The 21,677-nt window shown below is 37.5% G+C and overlaps 1 protein-coding gene and 1 long non-coding RNA gene across 2 annotated transcripts; both read right to left on the bottom strand.

The window, feature by feature from the left end:
* Nucleotides 1-7,763: 7,763 nt before the first annotated feature.
* On the bottom strand, nucleotides 7,764-10,832 carry LOC139720679 (uncharacterized). Its single transcript, XR_011710170.1, has 3 exons — nucleotides 10,620-10,832; nucleotides 9,410-9,475; nucleotides 7,764-8,046 (listed from the first exon to the last, which is right to left on the bottom strand). It is a non-coding gene; the product is annotated as an uncharacterized lncRNA (long non-coding RNA).
* Nucleotides 10,833-13,313: 2,481 nt separating this feature from the next.
* Nucleotides 13,314-15,280, bottom strand: LOC139720646 (uncharacterized). Its single transcript, XM_071632002.1, has 2 exons — nucleotides 13,999-15,280; nucleotides 13,314-13,513 (listed from the first exon to the last, which is right to left on the bottom strand). The coding sequence occupies exons 1-2, from the start codon at nucleotides 15,278-15,280 to the stop codon at nucleotides 13,314-13,316; spliced, it is 1,482 nt and encodes a 493-aa protein (XP_071488103.1).
* Between the last annotated feature and the right edge of the window lie 6,397 nt (nucleotides 15,281-21,677).

Genomic DNA, 21,677 nt, shown 5'->3' with positions numbered 1-21,677 from the left:
GTATACGTACGCCACACATGTTATACACAAGGGAAGAAAGGCCGGCCGGCCGGCCGGCAGCCCGAACTAGAAGTTGTTTACAGGATTGACAGCGCGTACTGTATGTATGCGTACAATTCAAAGGAGCCGCCGCGCGCACAGACGATCGGCAATAGGATTTAACCACGGTGGATTTAACAAGCAGTGCGATGGGACTAGAATAACCAAAGCACACGTGACTCATTTCAGCGCTTCCTATTGGCTACATTCTTGAACCCATTTCATAATATTGGTTGACACACCCATACTATTTTTAGATCAACGCTGGTGTGAATTCTTTAAACACGTGCTCATACACTCTGAAGGCGTTTGTAATGCCACAGTAGCGCCACTATATTTCACATACACACGCAAGCATACAGGCACACGTATACACACAGACAAACAAACCACTACCACTATACAACCACCACACATGCACAGTTCCTACATATTGTATTGTTATACTCCAAACACACACACACACACACACACACACACACAACAAATCATACACATCACATATCATGCAGCTCACAATACACACACACACACACACACACACACACACACACACACATACGTACATGCCTAGTATGTCCGAGGACCATGACAAACTACCTCCTCTTGAGGACAGATGTTATTTAGCTCTCAATCGTCATACGGTTAAAAGACTCATAATAAAAAAGAATGCCTTTAACGACGCTCACAAGATTACGCGCGTTTTTTTAAGTTTACAAAATAATCATAGACCTATACATCAGAGGACATGATTTCTCGTTTTGGTATACGTCCGAGATAGCTTTCTCTGATGTTAACATTTTATGTTTCAACATTCGACAGAGGTCAACCACACACAATTACATTTGTCAGACATTATAATGCAAACCTGGGTTCTGTTTGATTAAAACTTGCTATTCTAACAAAATTTCTGTGACTAAGGTCAATAGCTACAGTTTATGCATTTATACATTGAAAAGCATAATGAAATGTCCATTTATTATTATTATTCTTTAGGGGGAGCACTCGCCTAATATTGTATACCGGCCTGTGCCGTTCAGATGGGTCGCTTTTTTTGAAAAATATATCCTTGAACATGCCCCCCTTTTGAGTCGTAAAATCTCCAACATGCCTCACTTTTTAAAGATCGGTAATTTTATTGTTGAGTGTTTAATCGTAACTTATAATGCAATAGGGCTTTGGTAAATCACTTTTACATTGTACGTCCTCCTACGTACTTTGTTTCCTTTCCAAAATAATGTTGCACATTCATAAATATTCATACAAATGTTCTTTTTAAACGCATATGATAGGTCCTCGAACGCTTTTGTAAATCGGATATGTGTGTTATAGATACAGTGTAGTGTCCTCGTACATCTAGGCAAACTTGATCTGTGCTACCTTTGCAATGAAATGTCCTCGAATGTTTTTACAAACCTGGTCTGTGTTACCTATACAATGAAATGTCCTCATACGTTTATGCAAACCCGTTTTGTGTTCCCAATACAACTGAGTGTCCTCATAAGTTTACGCAAACTTGATCTATGTTACCTTTGCAATGCAATGTCCTCATACAGTTATGCAAACCTGGAATGTGCTACTTTTGCAACTCATTGTCCTCATTCATTTATGCAAACTTGATCTGTGTTACCTATACAGTGTAATGTCCTCGATAGCTTTTGCAAACCCGGTCTGTGTTACCAATAGAATTTAATGTCCTCATAAGTTTATGCAAACATGATCTGTGTTACCTTTACAATGCAATGTCCTCATACATTCATGCAAACTCGGTCTGTGTAAATTACCTGTACAATGTAAGGTCCTCATACGTTGCTGCAGACTTGGTTTGTGTTTCCTGTACAATTTAATGTCCTTATAAGTCTACGCGAACTTGATATGTGTTACCTTTGCAATGTAATGTCCTCGAAAGCTTTTGCAAACCCGGTATGTGTTTCCTATACAATTTAATGTCCTCATACGTTTCGTTTTATTAACTCTCACAACATTCAAGAAGTACGTGTATCTGGAAACAAGCATCTTTTCTAATCCCTTTTTAAATTTCTCATTGTACTGTTTTGTTTATTTTGGTGTACCATGGACTTCGTATCTTTTGAAAAGAGTACTTTTGGTATTATCTTTATTATGATTATTATTATTATTATTGTTGTTATTATTATCTCAAACAACACAGTGGTCTTCTTCTTTTTATCATTTTTATAATCTCTTCAATTTTCCAAACTCTATTTTTCTCTCTCATCTTCACTTATCTCTTCCTTTTCTCTCTTCTCATTTCTCTTCTCTCTGCAACCCAGCCCCTCTTCATCTTTGTGTGTGTGTGTGTGTGTGTGTGTGTTGTTGTAAATGCCAGAAATCCTGGTATGATTTTTATGACTTTGGGGTCGAACAGCCAAGTTCCTTATGATCTTTCATCTCGATTCTCACTCATTCAGATTTGTATGTACTTTATAATTATGTATGATCATCATGTGCAACTGTGCACTTTTATGTATTTTTATACTGATGAGTGAAATAAATGAATCTTGAATCTTGAATATTATTGCTATTATCATTAACATCATCATCATTAATATTCTTACTGCAATCCAGTGAACAGCAATAAGACTAAGATTTTAATACAGTTATTGTGCTTTGGCCTGTTTCAGAATTATTCGTAGAGACAAGCAGACAAGTGACAGAGATTCAGTTAACAGTGGAACACCTCTGAAAGAAAGAATAAAAGCCAAATAGATGAGGAAATAATTCAATAAGGTGGAACCATACTTTAAAGGAACAAAAAATCATTCTGTGTAACGTGTATCAAGTACGTTTAGGCCCTGGGCCAGTTCTTTATAAAAAAAACAAAAAACAAAACAAAAAAGCAGTAATATAAATGCATTTTACATTAGGTAATTTTAGCTATCATAAGGAGATTATCATAACAAGGTTCCATTTTACTTATAGAATTCAGATACAAGCAAATTCATCCACTACAAATATTCATATAGATTGTTTTCTAACAATTTTTTTTTTAATAAAACTCAACAGGGAAGAAGGAACTTGACATACATGCTGTCAGGCATTCATAATGTATAAACAACTTTTCTCTTACATGTACAAAATCTTGATGGAATGCAAAAATCTCCAGAAATCACCTCTTCATTTCACTTGAAAGGACAGAAGTAACTTAACCTGAAAACCCCCTTTACAGAAGGACTTCGTTAAATTTCAACTACAAAAAATCGGGTAAAAAAAAAAAAAAAAATGCCCAGGTGATGGCTTTTGTTGTCCACGACCAAGGATTTATTTTAAGAACTCAAAAAGCATAGTATAAATCAACCAAAAAAATATTTTTAGAATCTTTGTCTTCTAGGGCCGATTTTTCTTTTTTTAATATTCATCTCTAGCATAGAAATTATAAATGACAAGTTAAACAGATTACTACATTGGTACATAAGCATACTTTCTCATGTGCAAACTACATATAATTGGTTCAACACAAGGGGAAAAATTAGTGTTGCATATATCCACTTTTAAACTTATGCAAGGCTAATGTTCTGTTCTTTAACTTCTATCCCTCTACCTAAAAATGAGAGAGAGAGAGAGAGGGAGAAAAAGAAGTTATGTAAGTGCTACCTAACTGATCCCAACAATTCTGGATTCCCTGTACCACAAACCTTAGTTACCTACATAAATCTGCACATTACATGTATCCCTAACAAACAAATCACATCATCTTCATAGCATTTACCCAATGACTGTACACAGTGTCTCTTTAAGCACCAAGAAATTGATAAGTATTTATTTTACGGTACCTCTACACACCCTAATAAAAAAACCATAACAAAACAAAGGAACAAATAATGTCAGTAATGCCCAATGGATTTTTTCCAGGGTCCCGTTGCATAAATACTATCATGGTAACGTTGCCATTATGGTAACTACCATGGTAACAGAGCTCAGCAAGCAATCAAAATCAATTTTTCCATGGTGCATGTACTTAATATAATGGCAAAGTTATTATATCAGTAAGCTCTCATGCAATGGGACGTATATCTTAGTAAACTACTAAGAAATGAAAATCCACTATTGCAACATACAGATAAATTTTATAACGCAAAGGCCAACCCTCTCTGCTACCAATGCATCCATCCCAGTCTCTTTGTGAGGTTAACAGAAAAGCAAAGGTAAAAAGGTAATCCCTACTGTTCCTAATAATTGGCCCGTATTTCTCCAGTGCATTCCCAGCCTCATTTTGAGATTTTGGGAATTAACATTATACTTCATCCCCACCAAGTCCAACAGTAATGCCAGCCAAATCCGGGTTATATTCCAGAAATCCCACTATAAAACGATACGATATCCATCGTAACACACACAAACACAATAGCTACGAATTGTCAAAAAGTAAAACAAATACAAGGGCTCTCCTACATTTCAAAAGTAGTCCCTATAAATATCAAATGCACGTCATGCATAACACACAAACAAAATTGAATTCACAACCTAATCGTATTGACACATTTTGTCTCCCTGAGCAACGCTCCCTAGCGTCCGATGCAAACAGTGCAATGTTGTAGACAATGGGCTTTCACAAAAAGAGTTTCAGGACAGTACATGGAGCCACTTTAAACGTGGAAAATGGGTGAAATTTGAGCATTTCACTAGACCTTTGAAATTTGACCTCTGGCCTAGTTCACTCAAAAGCTAATCAAGTGATTACCACATCACACTTCATCATTTTGGACCAGGTTGGGGGAAATTTGTTCTTTCCAGTCTGAAGTTATTGCATTGAAGGATAAATTTCATGATTTGACCTTTGGCCTCCAGCTGAGTTAACTAACAAGCTAATGAAATGATTGCCTTATCACACTTCATCCTTGGACCAAGTTTGGGGAAATTTGCTCCTTCCCGTCTCGAGTTATCATGTAAACGGATAAATTTCTTGCTTTGACCTTGACCTTTGACCTTTGACCTCATGCTGATTTCAACCCAAATCTGATCATGTGATTGCCCCATCACACAACATCCTTGGACCAAGTTTGGGATAATTTGCTCCCACCAGTCTTGAGTTATCATGTAAACGGATAAATTTCTTGATTTGACCATGATCTTTGACCTTTGATCTCTCGCCGATTTCACCCCAAATCTACTCAAGTGATTGCCCCATCACACTTCATCCTTGCACCAAGTTTGGGGAAATTTGCTCGTTCCAGTCTTGAGTTATCGCGTAAACGGATAAATTTCATGATCCGACCTTGACTTTTGACCTCAGGCCAATTTCACCCTAAATCTAATCAAGTGAATGCCTTATTCTTCTATTTCCTCTTCACTTCCTGTGAAGGCAATGATTGCTTATTGACAAATAATGGGCAAATATAGAATATTTTGTTTGACCTTTGACACAAATATACTTAGGACAGATATCAGATATGCTACAAAAACATGTCCGCTTCAAGTAATGCACAATACATCTATAAAATGTGGATGTAGTATACTGCACAAGTGGACGCTTTCCTCCTTTATACACTTTGTTAAAAAAATTAAATGCAAACACACACACATTCTCTTTGATTACAAATAATCCATTGCAGTCCATGGTATAACATGCAGATCTAATGTCAATAACTTCCATACTTCTTAGGAAGGATAGATACAATTGTGATGTTTGTTTTATTTCAGCAATGAATTTATGATATCTTACCTTTCACAAGTGTCATGTGATGAGTTTCTTTTCACACCTTCTTAGAAAATACAATTAGTCATGCAAAACATTTGCAATTGTGCATGGAATGTTTGTTCATGGTTTGATAATTCAATGGAAGTTTATACACATAACCATTTCTTGCAGCTATGATTTTCATCATGGTGATCCCTAATAATTGCGACCCATATCTTTGTGTGTGTACATATATAGCTCTTGTATTCTTTTCCTCATTGAGTTAAGAGGAATTCAATGAGAATTTAGTTTCTTTTGTTTGATAATGTTATAAACCCTGTATTTAATCTTAGTCCAGGGTAGTTTCGCAAGTACAGGATATTTCTCTTGACACTCAATGCATTCTACTTTCCCTGGGACTTTGAAAGTCCTATAATTTGTTTTGAAGAATGTGTCCACAGCATGCTGTTGGGCTGTTGTCCAGGTAATACGTTCAGCTGAAAAAAAGAAAAAGAAAAGAAGAGCTTTTGTAGGTGAGTGAAAAGAATTCACGTACGTATTTGATAACTTCAGGACAGCCACATGTGATGCAAAAATTCGACTAAAATTGAAAACTTTTCAAAATCTGTTTTACTTAGTAATGTACAGATGTCACATATATGTACGTGCAAACCATGGAACCAAGGAACTGGGACAAATGATTCAGAAAATGTCAAACACTGGGACATTCCTGAATTCCCTATACATTACTATGGACAAATTTTTATCTATTTTTTTTTTTTTACAAAAAAAGTTTGTGAAGGGTGAAATTTGCTCTTCCTGTTAACCCGAGAAATAGGGACTGTCTCTGTCAAACAGGTACAGTTGGTAGGTATTATTTCATCATTTTTTCACTTGACCTTTTTCAAACCCCTATATTGTCCCACTTGAATTACTAATAGTGTGGTGTATTTTAAGCTTGGTAAAAGAATCAAAATAAATGGCGGTAATTTGTCCATGCAGTATTCTTTAAAGACCATTTCAGAAGCAAAACCAATCAGTAGAAAGCTAAGAAGTAGAATACAACAATGAAAGTTTCGTGCATTTTCACCGCTTACCAGCTGAGCATTTTGCTTCAGCAACACTAAAATATGCGAGCTTCAAATATAGGCTTCATTGCACCCCTCACATGTTCCAGTGAAGGACGTGGGCTTACCAAGAAGAAGAAGAAGAAGAAGAATTATCTGACATCATGTCATGAGAGAGCAAGGCTGTGATTACATTGGTTTTACATTGAAAAAATGGATTATTTTTTATTTTCCACATCAAGAATTTGAATTTTTTATAGTAGAACCTCAAAGAATGGCTTATTATAAATCAATAGAAAGCTTGTGAGCTAAAGAACTTAAATGTAAGAAGAAATTTATCTATAATGCTCAAATATGTTAATTACAGTCACAATTTTCATATGCACCTCCTAGCGACCAGAAATGGCAAAAACCAGTCGTCTTTTCCTTTCCAAAGCCTGTGACGTCATTGGTTGTAGCAAGTTGCGTGAAACCGGCTAGTAAACAAACACAATACTAACGCAAGTAATCACACCTTAGTTCTCATGAGACGATGTCAGAGAATTCTGGCTGATGTACAATGCAATACAGCCCATCTTCAGAGCTTGTGAATTTGAGTTCTAAAGTAAATACTCGGCTGGCAATCCGTGAAAATGCATGAAACTTGCATTGTTGTATTTTGTAGCTTACAAGCATTCCATTAGTGTTTAATTTGTCAATTCAAATTTTTGCTTCCAATAAGGTCTTCAAGATTAATACAAACAAAATGGATTCACGTCTGAGTCAACTTTCTGTGTATTCACACGTAACTTAACTGTGATAGAATTATAAACCTGAACATAGCGCGACAGGTATGTTGTCTTGACTCTTCACTACCTTGACATATCATATTAACCCATTCACTACTATATTCTGTAAATCCCCATAGACTTTGTACAGGGCCCACCCGGTTCCCATAGGCAACGGGTTAAAGAAGCTATAACCTGAAATTTCTTTAAATTTGACCTGTGACCTTTAACCTTCATACTCTAGATCTCCAGATTTTCTTCCCAGGGTGATACATGCTTTGAACAGGTTCAAAGTTTTAATCTCAAACAGTTCTTGAGATTAGGTTAAGCTGATGGATCTATGGATGGACAACCTAAAAACAATTTCTCTGGCACCACCTTTGGGTTGACCGAGAGATAAGTAAATACACCCCCTTAAAATAGGACTACCAGCAAAATATGAACTACATGTAATGGTTACCTTTTGATCTCTTTGCAACAGGATGGCTCCTGCTTGGCTTCATAGTCCCACACGGTCCATCGCTCTCATCTGAGAGCTCTGGGAAGAAAAAAACAACCCATTAATATCCTACATTAATTTACCATGGCAATGCAGTTTCCAACACATTAAAACATGACGTCTTGCTTGAAAAATTAGGAAGTAGTTCGATCCGCAATATTTCTACCTGATTTATTGCCATATGCCGTTACCATGGCAATGCAGTTTCTGACACATTCAAAAAAGAGGTCTTGCATATCTTCACCATAAGACCAATGTGTGTGCCAAATTTTATGAGCATTGCCCAGAAACTGAGGAAGAAGATTTGCATCGGACGGACCAGCCGACCAACCACACGCTGATCCCTATACACCTCCTTCAAATTTAGTTTGGCTGTGGTATTAAAAAAAAAAAAAAAAATCATATAAATTAGCACAAGTGGAGTGCAACTGGCAGTCTCCCCTGCATTATGCAATTCATGGCAACATTCTTGACTTTGTGACATGGAAATATCACACAAATTCTTTAATATCCCTAAAAGTTGTATAGAATGTGCATGTGCATACTTTCTAAATTATGTTAAAAATTCGAAAACTTAACCTTAGGTTAGGTTTTTTTTATGTCGATGACGCCGCCATTTAAAAACGGCGCCTATGTCTCGCTTCTACTATGCAGGCGAGAGAAATATTTGGGACAAAATTTCATGTGTCTGTGTAGAAATTCTGTATTCCTAATGTAGTACAGTACTTTACTGAACAACTTTGTGAGGACATTCATCTGTGAATGTAACACAGAACTTATTTCAATAAATGTATGAGGACATTACAACGCAAAAATAACAGTTCTTGTTTGGATTAATGTTACATATGAAACACAGAACTAGTATGCATAAATGTACGAGGACCTTACACAGAAATGTAACACAGAACTTATTTCCATAGATGCATGAGGATATTACATTGCAAAAATAACAGTTCTTGTTTGGATTAATGTTACATATGAAACACAGAACTAGTATGCATAAATGTACGAGGACCTTACACAGAAATGTAACACAGAAATTGTTGCCATAAATGTATGAGGACATTAAACAGCAAAGAAAAAACACAGTGCTTGTTCGCACAAAGTATGAGGGCATCAAAACTGCAAATATGACACAGACATTTTTCACCTATACAAAGGAGGACATTCCATTGTTGAATTTATAACTTCTCTTCCGTTCTTCTTTTTCTTTCTCTATTGTGCCTTTTTTTGCACCTCTTTTAAAAGCCAATGAAAAAGCATTTCCCCTCCCCCAGATATTAATTGGACTACTTTGTATTCATTCGTACTTTTCTATTAAACTTTCTAAATACATGTTCTTTGCTTTTAACTTTTTCCAAGTTGAAATAGGACCATCAGAAAAATATGTACTAATAGTTACCTCTTGATCTCTTTCCAATTCCATGGCTCTTGCTTAACTTAGTTCCATCCCTCTCATCTGAGGGCTCTAGAAAAAAAAAATAGTTGCAACACAAAGTACAATCTTATAGCCAACTAAATCACTCCACACAACTTAATGCTGTTTATTGCATTTAATATCTGAGATTACTACAAATAATATACCATGGCACCATACCACTCCAGTGTGCATGAATATCACTTTTAATTATGGGAAATGTATCAGGATACATTTAAAGTAGGAAATTGGTCTTATTCAAATGACACCGTGTCAGCCATATATGACGATGATCCATCGAATGGTTCTTAAATTATCGTGAGAAAGGGCAATTTTCATGTATACAGTGACATCTATGACCTTGACCTTTAACCTCATGACTTTCAAATCTAATCAGACCATTGTTCCTCCCCATATGCATACATGAGCCAAGTTTGAAGTTGATCCGTCAAATGGTTAACTTATTGTGAGAACAACCCATTTTTATGTATATGACTTCTATGACCTTTGACCTTTGACCTTGAGACCCACTCATCTAATCAGATCATTGTTCCTCCCATATGCATACATGAGCCTAGTTTGGAGTTGATTCGTCAAATGGTTCTGAAGTCATCACGAGAACAAAAACGCGACGGACGGACAGACAGCAGACTGACGGACGGACAACCCGAAAACATAATCCCTCCAGCACCCACCTTTGGTGGGCGAAGGCATACAAAATTTAGGCCATGCATACATTCTTCAAGATAACAGAAAGAGCAAAATAAGATTAAGCATGACACATTACTAATAACATGTTTACTCAATTTCAGCTTATGATATGTTACATGTAGACATAGGGATACCCACCATACACCCATATTTTCATGAAGTACAATGTTTTCATGAAATACTTTATTGGCAAAAAATGAAGTAGAATATATAATAAAGAAGTTTGGAAGACACAAATTCCTTTGAGAAACCTTGAGATATGGATTACTGACCAAACACTACACTAACCAGTTAAATATCTGTGATGTCAGTAGATGTATTTCTAGGTACATTTAACTTCTTTTAATTTGAATATCATGAGGACACAGTTGTTTAAAAAAAAGAAATGATGCCAGATGCAATATAAATATAAAAGTAACTGAATATCAGTAATAGGATGGTGTGCAAACAAGGTGTAACTCTAAGATACATTAAATAAACTTACGTCTACTTGACTGGTCATCTTCTTGAACATCTCCATCAGGGGCATCGTCTTCTTCACACGACTCTGCAGTGAAAATAGAGAGATGAGAGACTTGGGAGAGGGGGTTTGTCCAATGTTTCAAATTTTAGAAAGACAGTTGACTTCAGAAAGGTTGACCTACTTAAAGCACAATTCTCCGGTATGTGGCACTTTCAGTAGCTGTCATTCTAATTATGTTAAATGATCCCTCAACAGCGTACTATACAGATTTCTCCTCTGGACGTCACAGCCTTGTGGCCCTATACACCGCACCTCAAGTGGGCACAGAGTACTCCAAGTACCTCTTCACCTTCAAATGTTTTACATCATGTGTAGGTGGGCTCAACAGGAGAAAGATCCAGCTGGTCTTCACACTAGACAACAAGAGTGGGAATATCCTTGGACGTCATGTGTTGGATGTCAGGGTATGCGCTTGCCCAGGGAGGGATTGGAAAACGGAAGAGAAAGCCTTTGAGAGGTCCAAAGCACCTCAGAAGAAACCCCTCGAGAGGTTGGAGCAAAGTGACATTAGTGGTGGGCGTTACATCTTTCTCAAAGAAGGCGAAGAAGGACAAAGAGACGTTCTACATTCTGGTTCAAGGGTGTGAGAAGTATGAACTCTTCAGGAAGATCAAGGAGAGTCTTGACTTGATGGACTATGTTGAACCGAGTCAGATCAGCCAGTACAGACAACAACAAGCTCAGCAACAAATGCAACTGAATCAACATATCTGCGATGAGCTGCAACGTTACTACAGGAAAATAAGTCGAAGACACTGGGTGGGAATGAGAAACAACAGTGGCACACCTCTCTCTCTCTCGTCCGTTTTTCTTCTATGCATATTTTACAAGTGTTACAGTGCATAGTTTTACTTATTTTGTTATTCTTATAAGTGGATTATGATTTCATTCATGTCATGTTTTAAATCTTGGAGTGCTACACAGCTATGTCAAACATTCACTGTAATTGATCGCTACTTACTAACTACAGGGGAAAATGTATTAGTTGTGAATATGACAATAAGATTGTACATACGTTTTGTACACACTTTTCAGAACTCATGGTGTCACAGTCACTGTGTTACAGAACATGTATTTATAATCTATGTCATAATTCTACTGTCAATTAATTCTTTCCACTGGGTTCTACTTGGTTATTGTCATTGAGTCTCTGATACACCCATTCAACATTACCAGTTTTCTAAATGTTCATTAACTTCACAGATTTGGACAGAAAATCAAGTGCGCAAAAATCCATGTCCATTTTGCGTCACGGTGTTACGGTTCTAATTAATAGCTCATAACTCATTTATCACTGTGAAGTTTTATTCATTCTTTTCTTTTCAAAGTTGCTTGTGATGATAGTCATAGATACACAATAAAACATTGTTCTCAAGTCTTACTGATTGTTTATTATTTTAATACAGTTATGGAGTGAAAATCTAATCAAAGTGTCAGTGTTACAGTTCAAAGTTTACCTTATTTTGTTTTTTTATTAGTGATTTATAATTTCAATCATGTCTTGTTTTATCTTGACGTGTTACACAGCTATGTCAAACATTCACTGTAAATGATTGCTTCTAACTACCTACAGGGAAAAATATATGAGTTGTGAGTACGACAATAAGATTTTACATACAGTTTGTACACACTTTGTTGAAGTCACGTTGTTACAGTCACGGTATTACTGTGCACTTAGTTATAATCTAAGTCACAATTCTACTGTCAATCAAAATTTTCTTTCACTGGGTTCTACTTGGTTATTGTCATTGAGTCTCTGATACACCCATTCAACATTACCATGTTTTCAAAATGTTCATTAACTTCACAGAGTTTGGACAGAAAATCAAGTGCGCAAATATCCATGTCCATTTTGCGTCATGGTGTTATGGTACTAATTAATAGCTCATAACTCATTTATCACTGTGAAGTTTTATTCATTCTTTTCTTTTCAAAGTTGCTTGTGATGATAGTCATAGATACACAATAAAACTTTGTTCTCAAGTCTCACTGTTTGTTTATTATTTACATTTATTGAGTGAAAATCTAATCAAAAGTGTCACAGTGTTATCGTGGAATTGCCCATTAAATAAACTTACGTCTACTTGACTGGTCATCTTCTTGAACATCTCCATCAGGGGCATCGTCTTCTTCACACGACTCTGCAGTGAAAATAGAGAGATGAGAGACTTGGGAGAGGGGGTTTGTCCAATGTTTCAAATTTTAGAAAGACAGTTGACTTCAGAAAGGTTGACCTACTTAAAGCACAATTCTCCGGTATGTGGCACTTTCAGTAGCTGTCATTCTAATTATGTTAAATGATCCCTCAACAGCCTACTATACAGATTTCTCCTCTGGACGTCACAGCCTTGTGGCCCTATACACCGCACCTCAAGTGGGCACAGAGTACTCCAAGTACCTCTTCACCTTCAAATGTTTTACATCATGTGTAGGTGGGCTCAACAGGAGAAAGATCCAGCTGGTCTCCACACTAGACAACAAGAGTGGGAATATCCTTGGACGTCAGGTGTTGGATGTCAGGGTGTGCGCTTGCCCAGGGAGGGATTGGAAAACGGAAGAGAAAGCCTTTGAGAGGTCCAAAGCACCTCAGAAGAAATAGTAAACCCCTCGAGAGGTTGGAGCAAAGTGACATTAGTGGTGGGCGTTACATCTTTCTCAAAGAAGGCGAAGAAGGACAAAGAGACGTTCTACATTCTGGTTCAAGGGTGTGAGAAGTATGAACTCTTCAGGAAGATCAAGGAGAGTCTTGACTTGATGGACTATGTTGAACCGAGTCAGATCAGCCAGTACAGACAACAACAAGCTCAGCAACAAATGCAACTGAATCAACATATCTGCGATGAGCTGCAACGCTACTACAGGAAAAAAGAGTCGAAGAAACTGAGTGGGAATGAGAAACAAAAGTGGCACACCTCTCTCTCTCACGTATGTTTTTCTTCTATGCATATTTTACAAGAAAAATACTAAAACACTGCCTTTCAGCACTCTTTCGAAAAGTGGGTGTGATCATTTCCTGTACAATGTCTTAAAAAGATGTCATACTCCCAGACATTGAAATTTGTACCTCTGTGTTACTGTGACTGTCAATAGATCTAAAGAACTAAACTGGATCAAAAATCATTCCATGGGTTTCTAGATACCTTCCCCCTCCCTTTTCCTCATCGAATGAACCAGGATATTTTTTTCACTACACTGGGCTGTACTACCACAACTCTAGGAACATGCGGGTGAATGTATACTTCCAGCATATATGAATAAGCCTCTGTGGATTAATGTTGTACTCGTATATCAGAATGAAAAGTGTTTTGGAATAAAGATGTTTAAGAATACTTGTACTCACCATTAAGATTGACATTGATACTGTCCAAGGACATCCCAGAACACTCGCTCATCTGTCCCTTTTCCATTAGCAGCAGTATTTTTGCGATCTTAGCTACCTGTAGTGTGTTCTCGGGCAATCTATAAAATTCTCTATGTACTTGAATGTTGTGGCCCATAAAGGTGGCGAGTACATCCAGTTCATTGTCCTTCAGACATAATATCTGGGACATGGTCGCCACATGTTTCCTCAGCTGAGTGGATGTGATGTTTTCTGGATGTTCTGCTCCAGACGACTGAGCACACTTTCTCACAGCATCACAACCCCTATACGGTGTGGTACAACCTGGGCGTGCAAACAGGTACATATTGGACTCTAGGACTCCAGCATCTTGCCTAACGTTTTCATCTGCCAAAACATCAAGTGCTTCTTTCATTCCCTTCGTCAGAACCACAGGAACTGTTCTCCCTCTCTTTCCGGGTATTTCAACTCTTGACAGTTTCTTGCAAAGCTCCTTTTCAAGCTTGTTGAGGCCCTGTAGAACGTCTTTGTTGACTTCTCCAGTACGTTTTTTGTAGTTTTCTACTGTCATCCTTTCCACCTCTCCACTACGCTTCCTATTAAACAGGACAGTCTGGGCAAGCATAGCTTGACCCAACTTGGAGAAATCTTCCCTGCTTACAGAACCTGCTGTGATGTGTGCCATTGACTCCTGCACCTGGCCCTGGATGGTCTTGTGCACCTTTTGTATGTCAGATGACAAAGGAATTATTGTTGGTCTGTTCCTCTTTGCTGCGTACAGAGTCTTGAGGGCACCTGTTGAAACTTTCTCAGCCCATTCAATAGAGCACAGTTCACCAAACTGTTCAGCCTTTTCTTTCTGACTTGTGTCCATTTTTTTCAGTGCATCAGCCATAAGAATCCTGGCACACTTTTTGAGTGAGTGTCCTACTTTCAGCGCTAGTGAAGGTGTCTTATACTTCCCTGAGCTTTCATCCAAGCCTGCTATATTGTTGACAGCTCTGACCACATCATCAAACACCTGTGGGTCAATGGTCTCAGACAAGCAGTTGATGCCTGGTCTTATAGATCTCATTTGAAGGAGTAGCCGACCCATTTCCCTCAACTTTTGTCCAACATAGTTGTAATGGTTTTCTGAATCCTGGAACTTTGACAGAAGTTGTGCACCTAGCTTTATGATTAAATCATCATGCCGCACTGCCAAACTAACATCATCATGAGTCATTCGACGGAAGACCTCATCCCGAAGTCTTACAGGCACTTCTTTTGGCATTGGCAGCATCATGGAACATTGAGACTGAAAACTTCCAGATTCCTTTATTTCGCTTCCAACACACTTCTTTCTGTGTTTCCATAGGTCACTCCTAATGAACCATCCAAAACACTGAGTACAAGGCAAGAAGTCTTTCACTGCTGTTTCATATGTTGGTCGTTTGTAAGGAATGATCAGACCCTTTCCTTCTCTTAGAACTTGAAGATTATGAGAATGGTTGCCCTTATTGCGCAAAATCTCAAGTAAATTATGCCTATTCTTTGACTTCTTTGGATGTGCCATGATTCTTTTCACTTCAATTTCATTGGAATGATGCATTTCAATGTGTCGGGCAAATTTTGGTGTGTCTTTTTCACAAAAGACACAAAAGTGACGTTTGTCCCACTTCCTTCCAGTTGCATTATTTGCTGTTAGAACCTTGATATCCTGAGGTTTCTCTGCCATGTCCATCTCTTGATTTCCAGCATGGTTTTTCTGATTCAGGTTGACTGGTATTGGGCTCATATGGATGATCTGCTCTGGATGTACAAGGTATGTCCATCTCTTGATTTCCAGCATAGTTTTCTGATTCTGACCTATGTGTAAAGCCAGGTTGACTAGTATTAGCCTCATATGGATGATCTGCTCTGGATGTACACGGTATGTCCATCTCTTGATTTCCAGCATAGTTTTCTGATTCTGACCTATGTGTAAAGCCAGGTTGACTAGTATTAGCCTCATATGGATGAGCTGCTCTGGATGTACGCGGTAAGCGATATGGAAAGACATCAGAATCACAATCATCACTGCTGACTCCACTTGGATTCACCCATGTTGGGTCAGCATCATCATCATCATCATCTATTTCTTCCTATGGAAACAAATAAAACACAAAGTAAATGCAAATGCAATAATCAAAATGAAATATTTTGCCAAGCAAAGCTGGATCTGAAAATAGCTGAGGAATGTCTCCTCATAATTATCACCTATTTCTATTAATACCCCCCATAAAGAGTCATCTCTATAAGTCACTTTATGACATGATACCAGACACAACACACATCAATCTTTAAATATTTGCTTCTTTCTTTTACAGCACCCCCTCCCCCCCCCCCCCCCCCCCCCCCCCCCCCCCCCCCCCCCACCCCGGAACTAGAATCTACTGATAGACCACACTTAGTTATCTAACAATTGAAAGAAACCAAACCCTGGGAAAAGTAAATTTTAATGAAAAGAAAACAGGGAGGGAAACAAATTATTTACATGTTTAATTAACATTGGGGAACAGAAGAATGTCATGAAAGTCTGAGAAGTCTCAATTTACTTTCAATGCCACATACTTATGGTCAACCCTAAATATGTTTCATACCTAAACTTTGGTATTTTCTGCATCATCTCTATGGATGGATTTTGACACAGAAATTGTTTACATATTAAAACGAGGACATACATGTATCACTACTACAACGTAAGCAATTTGAGCATATTTATTGAGGATCCTATAGGAACCCTTTGAAGGTACAGTGGAACATCGTTATAACAAGGTGCTTGGGACCAGAGAAATTACTTCTTTCTCTCAAAACTTTGTTATATCAGGGCATAAAATACAATAGAATACAAAGAGTTGGGACCAGAAAAAATACCTTGTTATAACAAGAGTTTGTTAGATCAGTGCTCTTTATAACAAGGTTTGACTGTATTACTTACCACAGATTCTTCCATATCTTCATGAGCATCTTTTTCGCTGTTTCCTCCGTTTACTGGAGTTTCCTTGGCCAGAGTGGACTGCAATACATGGGAAAAAGACATAAAATATTTCAACAGCAAATTCATCAAAGAAATTGTTTATATATAAGAATGAGGACGTTACATTACTTCCTATGCTAATTTCTCTTAATTTCTCTTCTTTTTCTTTTTTCTCTATTGCATTTTTGGTCCAGTGTGCTGGCAATGGTGTAGACATACCCCTCCCCTGAATCACTAAAGAACACACAACTTGTTTGCAAAAATGTGTGAGAATATTACACTGCAAATATAACAATGAACTTGTTTCAATAAATGTACGAGGACATAACACTGCAAATTTGACACAGAAATTGTTATCATATTCAAATGAGGACATATCATAGCTGAGCTATCAGCATATTCATTGAGGATCCCTATAGAAACCCTTTGCAGGTATTACTTACCACAGATTCTTCCATATCTTCATGAGCATCTTTTCCGCTGTTTCCTCCATTTACTGGGGTTTCCTTAGCCAGAGTGGACTGCAATTCATAAGAAAAAGACATAAAACATTTCATCATTGAAATATAGAACTATATGAGGACATCACAACAGCAAATTCATCAAAGAAATTGTTTATATATAAGAATGAGGACATTACATTACTTCCTATGCTAATTCCTCTTCTTTTTCTTTTCTTTTTCTTTTTCTCTACTTCATTTTTGGTGCAGTGTGCTGGCAAGGGTGTAGACACACCCTTCCCCCCCCCTCCTATACACTAAAGAACAAAGTATTTTAGGAGAGAAATAAATGTGTGAGAATATTACACTGCAAATGCAACATTGAACTTGTTTCAATAAACGTATGAGGACATTACACTGCACATTTGACACAATAACTGTCTACACATGAATGAGGACATTACATTGCTTCCTATGCTAATTTCTTTTCTTTTCTCTTCTTTTTTCTTTCTCTCTACTGCATTGTGGTGCAGTGAGCTGGCAAGGGTGTAGACATACACCTCCCCCTCCCCCTCCCCCCTCCCTATACACCAAAGAACAAAGTAGTTCAGGAGAGAAATAAATGTGTGAGAATATTACATCACGAATGCACGGTGAACTTGTGTCAATAAATGTAAGAGGACATTACACTGCAAATTTGACACAAAATTGTTTACATATATGAGGAGGACATAACATTGCTTCCTATGCTAATTTCTCTTCTTTTTCTTTCTCTCTATTGCATTTTTGGTGCAGTGTGCTGGCAATGGTGTAGACATGCCCCTCCCCCTCCCCCTCCCCACCCCCACCGCGATACACTTCAGAACACAGCACTTGTTTGCATAAATGTGTGAGATTATTACACTGCAAATGCAACATTGAACTTGTTTCAATAAATGTATGAGGACATTATACTGCAAATTTGACACAGAAATTGTTTGCATATATAAACGAGGACATTACAATGCTTGCTATGCTAATTTCTCTTCTTTTCTCTTCTTTTTCTTTCTCTCTACTGCATTTTTGGTGCAGTGTGCTGGCAAGGGTGTAGACATACACCTCCCCCTCCCCCCTCCCAATACACTAAAGAACAAAGTAGTTTAGGAGAGAAATAAATGTGTGAGAATATTACACTGCAAATGCAACATTGAACTTGCTCCAATAAATGTATGAGGACAATATACTGCAAATTTAACACAGAAATTGTTTACATACATGAACGAGGACACAACATTGCTCTCTATGCTAATTTCTCTTCGTTTCTCTTCTTTTGCTTTCTCTCTACTGCATTATTGGTGCAGTGTGCTGGCAAGGGTGTAGACATACACCTCCCCCCTCCCTTATACACTAAAGAACAAAGTAGTTTAGGAGAGAAATAAATGTGTGAGAATATTACACTGCGAATGCAACATTGACCTTGTTTCAATAAATGTGTGACGACATTACACTTCAAATTTGACACAGAAATTGTTTATATATATAAATGAGGACATAACATTGCTTGCTATGCTAATTTCTCTTCTTTTCTCTTTTTTTTTTTCTTTCTCTCTACTGCATTTTTGGTACAGTGTGCTGGCAAGCGTGTAGACATACACCTCCCCCTCCCCCTCCCCCTCCCCCTGCCCTATACACTAAAGAACAAAGTAGTTTAGGAGAGAAATAAATGTGTGAGAATATTACACTGCAAATGAAACATTGAACTTGTCTCAATAAATGTATGAGGACATTACACCGCAAATTTGACACAGAAATTGTTTATATATGTGAATGAGGACATTACATTGCTTGCTATGCTCATTTCTCTTTTTTTCTCTTTTTTTTTCTTTCTCTCTACTGCATTTTTGGAGCAGTGTGCTGGCAAGGCCGGGTGTAGACATGCCCCTCCCCCTGATGCACTACAGAACACACGGCTTGTTTGCAAAAATGTGTGAGAATATTACACTGCAAATACAGCAATGAACTTGTTTCAATAAATGTATGAGGACATTACACTGCAAATTTGACACAGAAATTGTTTATATGAATGAGGACACTACATTGCTTCCTATGCTAATTTCTCTTCTTTGTCTTTCTCTCTATTGCATTTTTGGTCCAGTGTACTGGCAATGGTGTAGACATGCCCCTCCCCCTGATACATTAAAGAACACACAACTTGTTTGCAAAAATGTGTGAGAATATTACACTGCAAATACAACAATGAACTTGTACCAATAAATGTATGAGGACATAACACTGCAAATTTGACACAGAAATTGTTATCATATTCAAACGAGGACATATCATAGCTGAGCTATCAGCATATTTATTGAGGATCCCTATAGAAACCCTTTGCAGGTATTACTTACCACAGATTCTTCCATATCTTCATGAGCATCTTTTCCGCTGTTTCCTCCATTTACTGGGGTTTCCTTAGCCAGAGTGGACTGCAATTCATAAGAAAAAGACATAAAACATTTAATCATTGAAATACAGAACTATATGAGGACATTACAACAGCAAATTCATCCAAACATTGTTTATATATAAGAATGAGGACACTACATTGCTTCCTATGCTAGTTTCTCTTCTTTTTCTTTCTCTCTACTGCACTTTTGGTGCAGTGTGCTGGCAAGGGTGTAGACATACCCCTCCCCCTCCCCCCTCCTATACACTAAAGAACAAAGTAGTTTAGGAGAGAAATAAATGTATGAGGACATTACACTGCAAATTTAACACAGAAATTGTTTACATATATGAATGAGGACAGTACATTGCTTCCTAAACTAATTTCTCTTCTTTTCTCTTCTTTTTCTTTCTCTCTATTGCATTTTTGGTGCAGTGTGCTGGCAAGGGTGTAGACATACACCTCCCCCTCCCCCTCCTATCCATGAAAGAACAAAGTTGTTTAGGAGAGAAATAAATATGTGAGAATATTACGATGCAAATGCAACATTGAACTTGTCGCAATAAATGTATGAGGACATTACACTGCAAATTTGACACAGAAATTGTTTACATATATGAATGAGGACACTACATTGCTTCCTATGCTAATTTCTCTTCTTTGTCTTACTCTCTACTGCATTTTTGGTGCAGTGTGCTAGCAATGGTGTAGACATCCCCCTCCCCCTGAATCACGACAGAACACACAACTTGTTTGCAAAAATGCGTGAGAATATCACACTGCAAATACAACATTGAACTTGTTCCAATAAATGTATGAGGACATAACACTGCAAATTTGACACAGAAATTGTTATCATATTCAAACGAGGACATCATAGCTGAGCTATCAGCATATTCATTGAGGATCCCTATAGAAACCCTTTGCAGGTATTACTTACTACAGATTCTTCCATATCTTCATGAGCATCTTTTCCGCTGTTTCCTCCATTTACTGGGGTTTCCTTAGCCAGAGTGGACTGCAATTCATGGGAAAAAGACATGAAACATTTCATCAATGAAATACAGAACTATATGAGGACATTAAACCAGCAAATTCATCGAAGAAATTGTTTATATATATGAATGAGGACATTACATTGCTTCCTATGCTAATTTCTCTTCTTTTCTCTTCTTTTTCTTCCTCTCTACTGCATTTTTGGTGCAGTGTGCTGGCAATGGTATAGACATCCCCCTACCCCTGATGCACTACAGAACACACAACTTGTTTGCAAAAATGTGTGAGAATATTACACTGCAAATACAACAATGAACTTGTTTCAATAAATGTATGAGGACATAACACTGCAAATTTGACACAGAAATTGTTATCATATTCAAACGAGGACATCATAGCTGAGCTATCAGCATATTTATTGAGGATCCCTATAGAAACCCTTTGCAGGTATTACTTACCACAGATTCTTCCATATCTTCATGAGCATCTTTTCCGCTGTTTCCTCCATTTACTGGGGTTTCCTTAGCCAGAGTGGACTGCAATTCATAAGAAAAAGACATAAAACATTTCATCATTGAAATATAGAACTATATGAGGACATCACAACAGCAAATTCATCCAAGAAATTGTTTATATATAAGAATGAGGACATTACATTGCTTCCTGTGCTATTTCTCTTCTTTTCTCTTCTTTTTCTTTCTCTCTACTGCATTTTGGTGCAGTGTGCTGGAAAATATGTAGACATACCCCCCTACCCCTCACATATACAATAAAGGACACAGCGCTTGTTTGCATAAATGTGTGAAGATATTACACTGCAAAT

Source organism: Diadema antillarum, unplaced genomic scaffold (genome assembly GCF_040938485.1).
Source record: "Diadema antillarum isolate AM-2024a unplaced genomic scaffold, OU_Dant_1.0 scf00000131, whole genome shotgun sequence".
Classification (NCBI taxonomy): domain Eukaryota; kingdom Metazoa; phylum Echinodermata; class Echinoidea; order Diadematoida; family Diadematidae; genus Diadema; species Diadema antillarum.
Note: the sequence above shows the minus strand (reverse complement) of the source record. Positions and strands in the feature narration are given on the sequence as shown.